The 16107-nt window shown below is 44.1% G+C and overlaps 1 protein-coding gene across 13 annotated transcripts in view; it reads left to right on the top strand.

The window, feature by feature from the left end:
- Window positions 1-16107, top strand: part of tacc2 (transforming, acidic coiled-coil containing protein 2) — a 48866-nt gene that overhangs the window by 14898 nt on the left and 17861 nt on the right. For 9 of the 13 annotated variants that reach the window (XM_068568085.1, XM_068568086.1, XM_068568091.1 and 6 more), the window contains exons 1-3: window positions 166-2499; window positions 3343-4422; window positions 8424-8726. In XM_068568085.1, coding sequence (XP_068424186.1) covers window positions 197-2499; window positions 3343-4422; window positions 8424-8726 — 3686 coding nt within the window. In that variant the 5' untranslated portion in view covers window positions 166-196. Of the gene's footprint in view, window positions 1-165; window positions 2500-3342; window positions 4423-8423; window positions 8727-16107 lie in introns of those variants that run through there. The other 4 variants (XM_068568093.1, XM_068568094.1, XM_068568095.1 and 1 more) reach the window with 2 other exon arrangements.

Here is a 16107-nt window from a genome sequence, read left to right as displayed (position 1 = left end):
GTTACCTGGTGGGCAGCTTTCAACAGAACTTGAGTCTTGTTCAAAGACTGAAACTGTGACTGTGATCTGCACAGCCTCTTTTCAAAAAAAGCCTTGTGACCCCCATTATCAGCATACCACCCAATTGGATCAAGCAACTCCTCACGAACTAGTTAGCACAGATGTCGGGAAGCCCACAATTCATTCTGCCGATCTGATGAAGAATGAATCAGCAACTTCAAAAGTGACACCCTGTGACCAGTCAATTTCTGTTATCGAGCAATGTTCCAGTACCTCTCCTTTAGCGCTGCGGCCTCCTGGCCCAATGTTGAGTCACTTGGAGTTCATTGCAGACTGCGATATCTCTCTTCCTGAGCACGCAGATAACTGCAGCGCTGATGGTGACGGCACCAAAGTCGAAGGAGAGGTTGATGGCAACAAGAGCAGGGAAATGACACAAATGTCTTTAGCACAGGAACAGGAGCACGGCGAAGTAGATAAGATGAGTTTGAAACTGGAGGATGGAAATTATATTATGAAGTCTGACGCTAAACATGAGAATTCTGCAATTACCAATGTAAATATTCTATATTCCACATCTGATGATGTCATTCCTCTCTCTCACACTGAGCCAGGCCCTATTGGCATCAAACCTGGTGTTTTTGAAGCTTCCACAAAGGATGATCTCGTTAATGTCAGCTGCCGACTCAGCTCTGACCTGCCAACCAAAGAGGCTTATGATGACATTAATCAACCCGATATGACCGAGAAACTGCAAGATCCGACCTCTGTGCTGTTTGCAGAGCAAAATAAAAAAGTTGTTGAGGAGGCGACAATGGATAATCAAAAGGAAACGGCAGACAGCAGCAAGCAGCAGACAGGAAAGACAAGCAAAACACCACAACAGTGTAGTGGGCCAGATAAGGAGGCCGTAGAGGAAATTAAAGACCTGCAGCCACGACATGAACATCAAATTCAAAAGACTGAATTCACAGTAATGGATATTAATGAGGAAGAAGAAAGTAAAAGTGGGATTGCATCTAAAAGCCAGAAAGAAATGTCTTCCCTATCTCTAGCAAAACCTGCAGGGTCTCTCCAGCATGGGCTCAGTACGAAGATAGAGTCTAGTATTGAACCTCACACTGTGTACGATCTGAGTTTGCGCCAAACTCCGACGGCAACACTGGAATGCAGCCCCGACAGGGACACAGCACCAGATTTGAGTGCAGCTCTTGGCCAATCACCGTCCACACCAGAGCCAAAGTGTTTTGCTCAGCAACAGGAGCAACAGCAGTGGCGCCTGGGATGCAGACATCCCACAGAGGAATTACCAGGTAGTTGTCTAAAGCGGGAAGAAAAGACTAACAGTCAGGTCAGGCAGAGCCAAGCACTGGTTTTAGGGGTGAAAGAGGTGGTGGAGAGAGGAGACAGCTCTACTCGGAGTTTGTGTCAGTCAGGAAACAAGGGCGAGTTGACATGTGATGACAGCAATGGCGATGAACGAGCAATAGGTTTAGAGAAAGGCAAGGCAGAGGGAGCTCAGTCTGCACCAGCGGTTGACAGGGTTTATGTGCCGTCTCACCTTGCCAGTGATTTTAATGAGAGTGGAAGGGCGGCTGAGAGCAATGCCGCGGCTGACATAGTGAGAGTAACAGCTTCCTCTCATGTAGGTGAGATAAGCCCCAGGTTCGAGGTAGTTGAGTCAGACACCGGGTTTGCGAGTGATCTGGTTTGTAAAGGTCAGCAAAAAGGCAATCTATCAGCAGCCTGTCAAGACCAACTTAGAAAACCAGAGACGTCAAAGAACACTGCTGTATCTGTTGAGTCAGCATCACAGGAACCTGAGACATCGCCTATACAAATGTCTGTTGCATCAAAGTTCAGCACAGACAGTCATGGCATTCATACAACAGTTATTCCAGGTGAAAACCAGGCAGGAGAAATTCCTACAAACACATTCAGTGCTCTCGTTGGGCAAGCAGGATCTGTGAAAAAGGATTTATGTACTGCCAAGGCTGTAAAAAGAAACAGTGGTGAAACTGAGGAGTGTGAAATTCAGGATACAGTGTGCGAGCCTCTCGAGCTACAAAGCTTCAATAAAATGTCAGCTACACAAAGCAGCCCAGGATTGCAAACACCCATAAAAGGCCCTGATATAGAGGAGATCACAATGGAAGATAAAGCTGCTTTGGACGAAGAGAAAGCTAGCAGCCTGGGGAAGGGACAAATTGAGATAAAAGCAATGAACAAAAAAGCAGTGACAAAGCAGGAGGTCATAAATCAAACTGGGAGTGCTAAAGACGGTGACTCATTTGATCTTTCTAAGGCATCAGAAAATTACATTTCCCAATGTGAAGGAAGATCAGTTGGAAAATCTCCAGTTGAACAAGTAGCAGTGAACACAGAGGCTGACGACGTGTCAGAGAGTCCTGCTCCTGGACTAACGGCCGGAAAACAAGAAACAAGCTGGATACAAGCTCTAAAAGAAGCTGCGTACCTTTCTAAACAAGATACCTCAAGGTAAACACAAGAGCATGCATCTGTGTTCGAAATGATCATATTAGAAAAATGAAAAAGTACACATGAGATTTACACATAAAATTATATTGATGGCAAATAAATGCTGTGCAATCACACGTGTCTAAAAGGTCAGCGGAGGTCACGATGGACCGAACCTTAATGTGCTACACAAAGTAGGACGTTAGCATGCAGTCATTTATTATCTATTCAATTCTTTTACAGAGAGAATGACACATGTTTAGTCTAATTTATGTCTGTCACCAACCACAGCTAAATAATTACGAATTGGGTAGTAAATGTACATTTACTTGGATTTATTTCATGGGTTGTCAATCTATTATGTTCAGCCGACCGGTTAATTTGTACTCCTATATTGCTGTTGCTTATTTCCAATTTAGCATTCCAGTAACACCATGTCCGGGACTTGTTTTGGAGTGATATTACAGAGAGCTGTGTGACAATGAATATGAATGAGGTGGTAAACACAGAGCTGCACTTTGTTTTGACTTGAGCTTGAGTCAGATGACTGTGCCGTTTTGAAGTCTAATGGAAGTAATGCAGCCCTTTATATTCAAAGGATGACATCAGCTGTGACATCGGCCCTGCTCCCCAGGGCAAGAATGGGCCTTTTCTCCCAGTGTTAAACACAATGCAACAACTACACAAACACATGCACATCCACCTACAGTAGTTCTGCACTCACATACACACTTGTGGCGACACAAAACCCCCCCTAAACACACAAACACACACATTTGTCATTTGTCAATCCAACGTTGTGCATGTGCTGTAAACTAAACAACAAATCCCCCAACCCCCTCTTCTTTTGCATTGTTTTTCCAGACCCCTCCCATCTCTGGAGTCTCCTCAACTCGAGTTTCATACTCCGACTGAAGAAATAGCTGCTCCTCTGAGACAAGAGGAGATCCGACCACCAGACGCAGCAGCAGTGAAAACAACAGAGATACCACCTCTGAATCTTGTGAAGAAGCCAGTGGATCTTCCTGAACCTTTAAAGACGACAGCAGAACTCCTCGAACCAACACGGAGCCCGGGAGTAGAGCTCCCAGAAGAAGTGAAGAAAGTAGAGCTCCCTGAACCAACACTACAGACAGTAGAGCTCCCAGTAGAAGCGAAGAAAGTAGAGCTCCCTGAACCAACACTACAGACAGTAGAGCTCCCAGAAGAAGCGAAGAAAGTAGAGCTCCCTGAACCAACACTACCGACAGTAGAGCTCCCAGAAGAAGCGAAGAAAGTAGAGCTCCCTCAACCAACACTACAGACGGTAGAGCTCCCAGAAGAAGCGAAGAAAGTAGAGCTCCCTCAACCAACACTACAGACGGTAGAGCTCCCAGAAGAAGCGAAGAAAGTAGAGCTCCCTGAACCAACACTACAGACAGTAGAGCTCCCAGAAGAAGCGAAGAAAGTAGAGCTTCCTGAACCAACACTACAGACAGTAGAGCTCCCAGTAGAAGCGAAGAAAGTAGAGCTCCCAGAGCCAACACAGAAAACAAAAGAACCACCAGAAGAAGCGAAGAAAGTAGAGCTACCTGAACCAACACTACAGACAGTAGAGCTCCCAGAACTAACACAGAATACAGCAGTAGAGACCCCTGTAGAAGAAGTTAGGAAAGTAGAGCTTCCACAAACAACCAAGAAAGAAGAAGAGCCTCCAGAAGAGCTCCCAGAACCAAAAAGGAAGCCAGAAACTTCCTCAGAAAGAGCAGAAAAGACAACTGAGCTCCCAGAACCAACAAAAAATGAAGAACCAGAACCAGAAAAGAGGCTGAGCGGGGAGCTGCCGGAGGAGCTAGAGGAAGGACCTGTAGAGCTCCTACCTGAGGAGCCATTTGAAGTGCCAGCTGAGGAAACTGCAGAGACAGAAACAGCCGAGGAACCTGCTAAGGAGCTACAGGACAGCTGGTGAGTGACTGTGTAAAATCGCAGGATCAATCACGGAAATATTTCTTTTAACACTGCACCCAGTGTAGCATTTACAGTGACAACATCCATCACCTATTTGTGGAGTAATGTTTCTCTATGAGGCTGCTGCTCTTTCAGAGCTAATTTAGTCTGGATTTTAAATACATGTCCCTGTAATCTTAAATCAACTAAAATCTCAGGATTATAGCTTTTCACAAGGAAGAACAACAGGTTTACGGGGATAACGGTAAGTTTGTTGTTAACATGGGTCAGCAGAATGAGTTGTACATGACCTTTCAGACATCATAGTTTTTCTGAAGCGCATAACATTTCCAATACAGTGATGTAATGGAATTGCCGCTCATTTATTTGTGAAAAGGGAGAATCGCACAGTGACATGTGCTTTACAGCTCAGTAATGTTGCCTGTCACACATTTAAAATGGATTTCCATGCGCTTGGAGATTTCCTTTGGTGGCTTTGTTTGATTTTGGACAGTGCGAGGGCGTCTGGTAGGTTGTTGCTGTCTACAGCGGTTTTGCAGTGGATTGGAGAAGAAGACAGTGTTACAGATTTGTTTGGGTCGGTGACACGGCAGTGAACCGTTTTTGTTAAAACTCTTGACTTAGTTAAATACACATAGTAGTAAACCAGTTTGTCAGCCATGTACATTCTGTGTTTATTCAAGCTTTTTAACAGCTCTGGCTTGACTGACTTTCCATGTATGTCATTATTTTACTGTAAAACTTAATGTCACTAGAGTGTTCATTGTGTACTTAAGGGTTTGTTTTTCCAGTTCATTTAGTATGTGAGGAGTGGCTTTTTGATATATTCTTATTCACTGCAATAATTGCTGCTTTATTGCTGCATGTATTTCCACGTAGCTTTAGCTTTCCTCAGCTCCCTCAGTTATCTCTCTTAGTCGTCACTCTCTCCTGCGTGCCCAGCAGCCATCCCACATGCCAGAGTAGCACTTGCTGCTTGTCACTCACAACACTTGTCTCATCACTGCTGTTGGAGACATAAAGGTTTGTTCAGAGGAGGAGTAACAGTGCTATTTCCACTATAGGATTTACCCATAGATAAAGTTACATGTATGTGTGCCAGGGAAGGAAATGTGACTGCATAGTCCTGTGTCTGTGTCTGTGTGTGCATGTGTGTGTGTGTGTGTGTGTACATATGTTTTTTTTACCCCCGCCCCCAGGGGCTGTCCTAGCTGTCAGTCCTGCTCTGTCTGTGCGGCTTTGTGAACTGAAGCCTGTAGTGGGAGGAATTTAGGCAGGCACTCAGCCCCACTGAAGTCATTTGCACCGACCAGACGGAGTGGAACAAAAGCCAGAGTTCAGAGAAACACTTGAGCATGTGCTGCGGCGGGAGTGTGTGGGGCAGAGTCGTCCGAGCTACAGACGGAGGCAAGAAGGACTGGGACGTACATGCATGGGCTCTGGTGTTTTGGAGTTCAGCAGTCGCTCAGCAGAATTATTTTCCATCACTTACTTGTAGTTTGCTCTGAATGTTTGTGATGGATTCCTCCCCGGCAGAAATCTGAGTGAGTTGACAAGACGTGGGTTACCTGTGTGTTCTGTGTGTTGGTCTTGTGTTTAAGTCCCTCCAGGTTGATGCAACAGATGGTCTGTAGGTAACTAGTGCTAATGACGCTCTGTCTCCGCTGACCTCACTAAGACGGGAGGAGTGGAGGGACAAATAGAAACTGAAGGGGCAGAAGGCAGAAAAGAAGGAAACGAAGTTGCGAAATGGACGGTGTACTTATTAAAAAAAAAAAAGAAGTGACAGGTTAGAGCATGTCGGGCTCCTCTGGGGCCGCCTGATAGTAGTAGTACAGCTAGTGTTTAGATACTGTCAAACATCTTGCTGGCATGGTTCACTCTTGGGGCCAAGCAGGAAAGTGCCACTGACTGATTTACTGTATGACATCAGGCTTTAAAGAGTCATAGTAATTGTTTTGGAAAATATTGCATAACTAGTTTGAATAAAAAGTAGTGCAATCGTATTTGTAAAGCCATTTTTACGCATGAAACACTATAGGAATGATTGGAGTAAAAAGTGAGTAGGATGAGCTGTAGCCCACATGGTACTGTAAATAGACTAGTTGCCTTGGCGATTGTGAGTTAAACGGCCCTTTTGCTGGCATAAAGGAAATGGATAATCACATGTCTGTCATTCATTCAACCACATAAAACTGCCTTTAAGTAATAATTTAATCTCTGTAGTCGCAAAAGTAGATTTGGTTGATTATGTATTCATGAAGTAAGTGTTTACAATTCATACGATGCCTTATTGAATGCACAGTAGGCCTACGAGAGTGTGTGTCTGGACAGTGTGAGCTCACTGCTGGCTGTAAGACAGAAGTGGTCCTCCCATTGTTACAGCGTACAAAAAACACACGTTTCCAAGTACTTTCAGCTGGTTTTATTTACAACTTTCTGTTCATCATTAAACACCCTGCCTGGGCTTGCTGTCTTTCTCGTCCAGCTGTTTCCCGGAGATTACGCTAAAAGTGTGTGAAGGTTGTAAAATGTGTTTTGGTTATCTGGACTGTGATAGAAAGCGACTATATGTCGTGGGACGAGCCTCGTAAATGCTCAAATCAAGAACTGCTTATGAGGTGATCTTGAGTTATTAACAATAACAAACTATTGGACCGCCTCCAGGTGTTAATGCCAACCGTAAAACTACACGGGCGCGAAGAAGTGTGATGCTAAAGAACAGCATATGTGCTAAGTCTAACTTGTTGCATTCCCTTTGTTATGGTGATAATTCATCTCCACGTTTATACATATCTGGAATAAGACATAATTATATATAAGAAGATGTTGGAAATCTCCATCTGTTAACCTGAGTGGGTCAGCTGCTATAATCTCCACATCAAAGATATTTAACCAATAAACACTTCACAACTTCAATTCAGGGGAATATTTTTCTCTTCCGTATATATGCTTGATTTATATTTTATATGCTCCATTTTTTTCATGCAGTTCCTGTCCATCTGTGGAGGCAGCAGTGAGTCTTATGCCAGTTTGCTCTGACTATGTTGTGCTTTGGTTGTTTCTATTTCCAGGCTGCATGTGCCAAGTTGACCACAGATGCTGACATATGTATAGCTTTGGCCTGCTGGTGTAAGTCACTGACTTGTAACGAGAGGAATGGGACCAAATAAAAATTCATATAGGGATTTGCGAGACCTTTCCTCTTCTTGCAGCTGCCCTGTATCAATTAGAAAGTTCTGCCCTTTTTATAATGGCAACCAGATTTGTGTTCGATGCAAACTGTGACGCCCTTAAGAAAAGCACACGCCCTCGTTAAATGTTATTAAGTTCTGACTTTACCGGAGAGAGGGCGATGAAGAATAACAGAGCTCAGTTTCAGTCAGACATGTGCTGGAAAAGACGTTTGGAAAGTGCTGCTCAGCAGACGGTTGACTTGACGCTTGAGTTGTGTACATGTGCTTTAGTTGATGGAGGTATGGGGAAGTTCTCCTCTTCAGAAGAGGCTACTGGGGTATTTTTAGAGCCAAACAGGAGGCATGCCCCAAGTGGGGAACAGCTGCATGGGCGTCCATCGCATTGCCTGTCAGATTAGAGAGCCTACCACTCCTGATAAGACGGGCCTGGATTGGGGCCAAATGCACTCCACCAGGTGGCCATTGATGACAGGGCCAGACGTTCTCAAGCAGGCTTGTAGAGAGAGGCAAGCAGAGCGAGCAAGGGAAACATGGCTTATCATGTAAGGGGACTAAGAGAGGAGTTACAGTTTGTTCTAATTGAAATGGCAAAGCGTACTTAGAATGGTTCTGGCGAGCAGTTCAGGTCGAGGCAAATCCAGACGGGTGCTCCTTCTTTCTCTACTTTGACGTAAGTTTCCGTTATGGTTATTTTTTTCTCGAGGCGAGTGAAGTGTGTCCCCAGAGTGCCTTCCTAATCGCAGCTCTTGGCCTTCTTGTGGCTGGTCCGTCTGTTGATGTTTTGTGCTCCCTCCCCTGCAGGTCCTCCCTCGCTGAGCAGGCAGTGGGAGGCGACCGTGTCCCCGCCTCTCCCCCGCCCTCTACCTCCGAATACCACCTCGTGCCTGCCATCCCTGCTCACCTCCAAGACACCACAGACTTCCCCACTCCTCCTCCTACACCCCCAGAGAGGCACACTCCTGAAGCTCTACCAACCCCACCTGCATCTCCCTGCTTCCCTCCTCCTCCTCCTCCTCCTCCAGCCCCCGCCTCCCCTCCTTCACCTCCTGCTTCCCAGTGTCAGGACCACTGCCCTACTTCTGCACCCTGGCCTCCTCCTTACAGGTATGCACATAAACTCTGCCTGACTGTCACTGTTTTCTGAACCAGGTCATTGGGTCATTTTTATTTTTTCCTGTGAAGTTCATAAGTAGAAGATTTGTCCCGTGCTGACATTGATCCCTTAGGCTTGCTTAATGAAAAGTAGCCGTGTCTTATCCTTCCAATCCCAATTTAAGTCAAATTAAAGCATTAAATCGACATCTGGCACACTGAATTTCCTCGTAGATGTTGATTTTTCAGAGCTCCTTAACCGAGCAAGAAACTACTGGAAACATTGTCATCCACACCGTTGCCTTTTTCTAACTTAAAGGGATAGTTCAACATTTTGGGAAACATGGTTATTCTTTTTTTTTTGTAGAGAGTACAGTGAAAAGATTGACATGGTAAATATGTAGGTGGGGTAGGCATGTAGTTATCTTAGCTTAGCATAAAGAGAGGGGGGCAAACAGCGAGTCGGGCTGTGTCCAAAGGAAATACAATCTGCCTAGCCACACCTCTATGTGCTGGACTATTTCTTGGCTGGTCGCAGTAACACTTGGAGTCTCTGCTGGTTGCCTGATTACAGTACCCTGCCAAGAAATAGTACACATAAACCTCTGAGGGTTATTGAAACAAACAAGATATAATGTATTTAATAGTGAGTTTGATGGGTGATGCAGGTAGGTGGAACCTTGGACAGAACGAAGTTAAGCTAACCAGCTGCTGGCTGGGGGCTCTTTATCGGTCGGCAAGAAGGCGAATAAGCACATTTCCTAGGATGTTGCTTTATTCCTATGAGGGATCGTGAAATATAACTCTGAGTGCTGACTTTATACAGATATGTCACATAGAGCGTTATTACCATTTCTTAAGTGAAATCCATAGCAACTTTCTTGTTTTCAGCAACCAGTTTTACCACCTCAGAAAATTACAGATTAGCATTGCTATGCATGTCTACCACATGGACAAGGAAACTGGATTTGTAAATGTTGAATTTGGTGGTCATGGAAACCCTAATTTATACTGCATAATTGTGGCTTGTTAATGGTGGATATAGCTAAAGCATCAGGGTGAAATGTTTACCCTTCAGATACAATATAGCACTGAGACACCATGCTTTTTATTCATTAAGGCTTATAATAACCACATGACATATTATGACTGGCTTCTTGCCATTAAAACTGCTTGGTTAATATTATGGTACAAAGCTACAAAACAATGATTTTCTTTCATAACGCTGATACTGATTACATTAAAAATGCTCCTCATTATTTTGCCATCAGCACAGCTTCCACACTGAAAATACTTCACACATTCTTGCAATGTATTTCATGAACATACTGTATATTATAAGAGGTAATGACTCTTTAACAGTGCACTGTTACTTACAACCAGCAGAGGGTGTTTTCTCCTCTCACAGTCCAGTGTTCATAGTCCACTGCCAGCCTGTGTCTTCTCTCTGCTGTGTGTGAGTGCTGCAGGTATATGAAAGCAGCACAGCGAGACACAGCAGCTCAACTATCTATGCATCAGTGTTGAATTGGAACAGACTCTGTGTGGTTTTCTGTGAAGAACTATGCCATGACCAGATGAGGATAGAATAGTGTTTTTGTATTATTTATGATATCTGAGAGTCCTGTTAGGTAACAGTAGAGAGGAGAGGCGTACCAACACATGGAGCCATCTCATTGGATGCCACAGATCATCCTGTTTGCCAGAAAGCACGACTATGCCAACATGTGTCCATGTCTAAACTAGACATTTAATCTGGTATATTAGTTTGAGTGTGAAAGCCATTATGCAAGCCAAAGAAGAACACAAAACATACAATCACTGGTAATAAAGTGATGACGGATCAAGCAATCTGCTCGACATTTTTTCTAATTAAAGAAAACAACAAAAAACTGAATGATTCATTGAGCGTTGCATGACTAATATTTAAATCCTTTCAGATGAAAAGAAAACAGTCAGGCTTCCTTTTTACAATTAATAATTAATCAGTCAATAACTCCAATGCACTCTGTACTCATGCTTAGTTCTTCAGTTTTCTGGATTTCCCTGAATACCTTGTCCAAAAAAACCCATCAGCTCCTTCCCTCTTCTTAGTTTGTGACTCTCTGAGACTGTGGAGAACGCCAGATATAGAGCACTACTTTTTACAATAGTTACAGACAGACAGCCCTCCTCATTTTTCTTGTATATGAAAAACGTGTTCTCCACATGATCTTCTTCGCTCTAACACATGTCTGCGATGGAGATAATGTGCGGACGGGTAGCCTTTCTTTATGAAGTCTCCTATTAAAGTGCCCCGATTACTCCACTGATTGCTTTCATCAATTACTTTGATAATACAAAGAGTAGGAATGCTACAGAATCTTAAAAATATGTTGTAAGAAGAGCTACTGTAAATGCAGACTGATGAAGTCTGAGTGTAGGTTGTTTTGTATACACAGCCTGTGGGAATTGCTCCCAGGAGGGATTGTTTATGGGAGGAATGCAGCCTTTACTTTGCATATGAGAAGCAAAACTTTGTTCTGGAGAGAGATCAGATCAGCAACTAGCATCCTGTCACAGATGTCTGAACTAGGATCCTCTAAAACCCGTATTTGAATTGCATGTCACTGTGACAGTGTCTCTTTAATTAGTTATTTTGTTATGACCATACCTGTATTCACTGTGGAAAGGTGGTCCCATCTTTTGTGGTCCTTTTGTGAGGTTTGGTTGAAAAATTATTGGGTCCTTGAGTTTTCGCAGTGCCAAATTAAGGGGTATATTGTTTGTTTTCCTTTGTTTAATTCAAGCCTTTGGCATTCTTTGAGACTGTACCTGTACTTAAGGTACATCTTAACAATGACCCCTTTCAAGTCACTCTTATCATATCTAATCGTAATTTAACTGTACCTTTTTAGATTTGTTTAAACACAAAGAAAACCCAGTCAATGGGTTACATTTTCTTCTAAATTGAATATGTTTTTGCCAAGTCATTACACTGAGATTCAACAGACGGCCATGAAACCACGAATTGCTCTGCTCCATCGCAGTCTTCCTCAAAGCATACTTACTCTATTTCCATTCAAAACCTTTTGCAGACTGCACACATGCGGATTGTGGTGACCTTGATTCCTCTTGAGCATCGTTATGAATCTTTAAAAAAAAAACTGCCACAGCCATATCTTCCAGTGCCTGAGTTTGTTGAATTTTTTATTTCTTCATTTTCTTTGGTCGAGAGTGGAAATGGCAGTGCAGGGCCAGGCTCTTAGGAGGACTGTTTCATGCTATGTCTTTTGATAGAATAGAAACTTTTACTTTACACAGGATGTTCTGCCTCAGATGCATCTTTGAACTGGTTTGGGGGTAGGGACGACAACGGGAATCAATATTTTTGCTTTAGCAGGGGTCTGTTTGTGAGTGGGCTTCGTTTTTACTTGTCCCTTCGGGCTGTGAAACATCGACCAACAGGCTCATCCGAGACTAGAGTCACATCAATATTATTATCAGTTAATGGACTTCATGTTTACGTGCAAATGCTCAACTTTTCAAACGTGGTGTTCGGTTGGACCTAAACACTGGGTTTTTGTGTGACCCGTTGAATTGGAGATTCTGTCTTTTTTAGTCCTAGTAGGATGAGGTACAACACCTGAAACCTGACGACAGCAAGTTTGTGTGACTCACAAGTGCTTCAGGCTGGAGTCGCTATTGTAGCGAGCCCTCAATTCCTTACTTTCCCATGAGTGTACAATAGATTCATAGATTCATTCTTCTCATATTTCCAACGCCTCTCTTTCCCATTGCTCCTTGAAAATTAATGAAACATTTGCAGAACCTGTTCCTGCTCCTATTTCCATCCCACAGGACAAATTCTGTGTGTCTGACACACTTACACACACACACACACACACACACTCGTGCACATGCACACGCACATGCACACGCGTTTAAATGAAAGGAACGGCTAGACAAAATATAATTATTGCTCCCCCAGTCTTTGATGCAATTCAATGTTTGATGAGAGTGCCAGTAAATTAGATTACCGGGCCAGCCTGCTGTCCAGGGATTTAAACACAGACACTTATTCATTTAGAAATGTGGCATATGTCCTTACTTCTTCACCAAAAAATGACACCACTGGATTAAGCTTCTATAATTCAAATATTTATCTTTAACATTTTGAGTCTGATAAGGGTTGTTAGAGGGGTAGTTTGATTTTGGTCTGTTGTTTTGGTCTCATAATACCTGTTTGGTCAATGTGTGCTGGTGGAGTGGCTTGAATTAAGGGGAATATAATAGGGTCAGACTTGAATAGTACAAGTGCATACTCGTTTCTCATAGTCTATTGTTTACCTCAGGCATCACTCTGGTTGGCCACGCTGCGTGTTGGAAGCATCCATTGTGTGAAAAGGAGACACAAAAATGACGTTTTCACTGTGCAAGTCACTGGCTGAGAGAGGAGGAAGGCGGGAGGTACAATTGCTGTGTGAGGGAGGAAGAAGGAGGCCGACAGAGCGAAGGGAAAAGCGCCTGTTAATCAGGTTTCTTTTGGGGGGGGGGGTGTCTGCTATTGTTCGGCTCCCTTGCATAGTCGCGGTAGCAGACCAGAAAAAGCTGCTTGTCTTTTTAAATGCGCAGGAGGCTGGAGTCGGGGGAGAGAGAGTGGATGAGAGAGGGGGGAGGTGGCAGGGAGAGCAACAACACAGCTCAGCAATATCAGCAGCCAAACAGAGAGGAGGCACCTCAGACACTCATGCAGGACAGCAGGATTGTTATTCCATCCTTTTTCTTTGGGATTATTCTCTTCTTCCAATTTATTACTCTTGGAGATTGTATTCCCCGTAGTGTTACGTTTTACCGCCAGATGAGACAGTGGAATATTCTGTAAGCAGCAGCGGCTCAGGGATGCGGCGCATAAAGTGAGGAGCCGTTACTCATCTGCTGCTTCGCTCCGGATGCGAGCGGGACTCGCTCATCCTCTGCACTGCAGCACCGTAAGCTCAGCCGGGGCTCACCTCCTCTGACTCAGGCTGCCTGCCTCCTCTGTAAGAGTCAGACTGAAAGGACAGGGGGTTTTGGAAGGGGGTGGCGGGAGCAGGTGGATGTGGAGGCTGGCGGGGAAACAGGAGCGGGCAGGGGGGTCGGAGTTAGCTGAGGATGGGAGCCAACGAATCCATGGAGCAAGGGGAGACCCCCGGTCCCTCTCAGGAACACATGTGAGTTTGACTTCACTTGCATTCCCTAGAAAACCATCTCGAAGGGTCTCGAGAGCAGCTCCAACTGCTTTGTTGTTTATATTTGCAACATACATGTTCATTGTGGATGCAGAGCGATTTATTATGCACAACGCAAACACCTTTGAGTAGTATTATGTGCATGGTTGCCATTTTCGACGTTAATTAATGTTGCACGGTGAAGCGTGACAAGACAAACATCTCTGAGACATTGTGTTCTGTTATCTCCCGCAGGTTTTTGCTTTCCCTTACTCTTTCCTTCCATGCGTCTTTTCACAAAACCTTCTCATACTGTGAAATCCACTGTGACCAACTGAGCACATTGTCGTGGTCGTCGGCATTGTTGTTGTTGTTGTTGTCTGCTTTTGTGATGTAAATACGGATGGGAGAGTTGGGAGCACGTGTGCAGGCTTCAGTGTCGCTCGACTGTACGTGTGGGTGAAACATGACAGCTCTCCCGGTGACCCCGTGGGAACCAGAACTAGGCAATGAGTACAGTAAGGTGCCGCCGGGAGGCCGGTGGGCTGATGTTTTGTTCTGCAAAGGAGGACGAGACTGCCACGCTGGGAGCGAGAGCTGCCGACCGTGTTGAAATGGAGCACGCTGTGTGGGGGTGGAGAAAGATAACGCAGGAATATCAGTGGACGAGAGCGAGAGAGAGTTAGGGAGGGAGAGAGACGTCGAAGAGTGCTCCACTTTACTGTGTTTTATTTATACCTCAGACACACGACGGCACAGGGGAGGAGGGATTAGGGGAAGAAGGGGAGGGATAAGGGAAATTGTGTGTGTGTGTGTGCGTGTGTGTGTGTGTGTGTGGGCTGTTTGTAGTGTTGAAATTAATGATTTATAGCATAATACATAAGTCCTTTTTTTTATCTCAAAAGCTCTGCTAAATTCAGATCTGAGCAAACTGAATATTTTTTAAGAATATCAGCAGCAAAGTGCTTTTGTCATTGATTGAATTACCACACATGTCCACATCATCCCAACCATTACTAATGAGGCTTTTACTGAGTTTATGGGAATGTAAAATGAGTGGCCAGTTTGTTTGTGTCTGCACTGATGGAGGGCTGGTCTACTCCTGAATGAAACTATGGCATCTGATCTCATCTTCAAAATGGAGAGGTGTTTTAACCCCCTCCTCGCCGGTGCTCTGACTCCCTGGCCTGGCCTTGTTTAATGTGCCATCTGCTCGCAGTCAAAGTCTCAGATTAGACTTGATGAGGTATTACACGAACAGATAATGTTAGTCTGACACCTTTTTAAAAAAAAAAAAATTCTCAGTGGCTTCCTTGTTTTGAGACTGAGTGGATTTCTTGGATGAAGGGATACAAGTGATGAGAGTTGACATCGGTCTGGATGGCGATGATCATCTGCCGTGTTTTTATAACCTATCGGTACAGAGTGATACTCCTTATGAATCAATTGCAGAAAACAAAAGCCGATTTGTGGTCTTGTTTCCATCACAAAGCCTCCTCGCAGCTCCCTGCTCACCACATCACATCTGTGTAGAAACTGAAGAGGCTCTTGTAAAAGGAGAATAGGTTGTTGTGCTGTTTCACAGAGTGTTTAGTGCCTCTGATGTAATGCATTGTACCCAGACACTCATTCATCAGATAACAGCACAGGAGCTCCCTCTGTTGGTCTCTCATAGGAAACTGTATACAATATAGGAGAGACTCGTAGTCTCACTCCATCTTTTGTTATTATATAGTTTCACCCTGTTCCTTAAGTACATGCTCCAAAATATTTACATCGTAATGGCCTTTTACGCACAGTTCATGATAAAATCAAATTTAATGTATACATTGTATTCATTCAATAATTATTGCTCAGTAACTGACTTTGACAATTTAATGTTTGAGACATATTCTTTGTGCATTGAACTGCCATAGCCCATTTTCATGCCTTACAGACAGGCACTTCTGGTTCTTAAATGCCCAAAAGGCCCGCAGCCTATTGAAAATCATCTTAATATTGAAGAGACGAATCGCTAAAGGAGGAGGAGGAGGTAACAAAGGGATGAAGAATTGTAGAGATGTAGTGGAAGGTGAAAAGGACAAAATGTAAATGGACAGGTGATAGTTGAGTCCTGGGTTCAGAGGAGTTTGACAGCCGAGAGACCATAAAGGGGATGTGAGGAAGCTAATTCATTGAGACTAATCACACAGCTGGAGAGCAGC

The sequence above is a fragment of the Clinocottus analis genome, unplaced genomic scaffold, assembly GCF_023055335.1.
Source record: "Clinocottus analis isolate CAN_PGR_092001 unplaced genomic scaffold, fCliAna1.0.p SCAF_8, whole genome shotgun sequence".
NCBI classification, from domain to species: domain Eukaryota; kingdom Metazoa; phylum Chordata; class Actinopteri; order Perciformes; family Cottidae; genus Clinocottus; species Clinocottus analis.
Note: the sequence above shows the minus strand (reverse complement) of the source record. Positions and strands in the feature narration are given on the sequence as shown.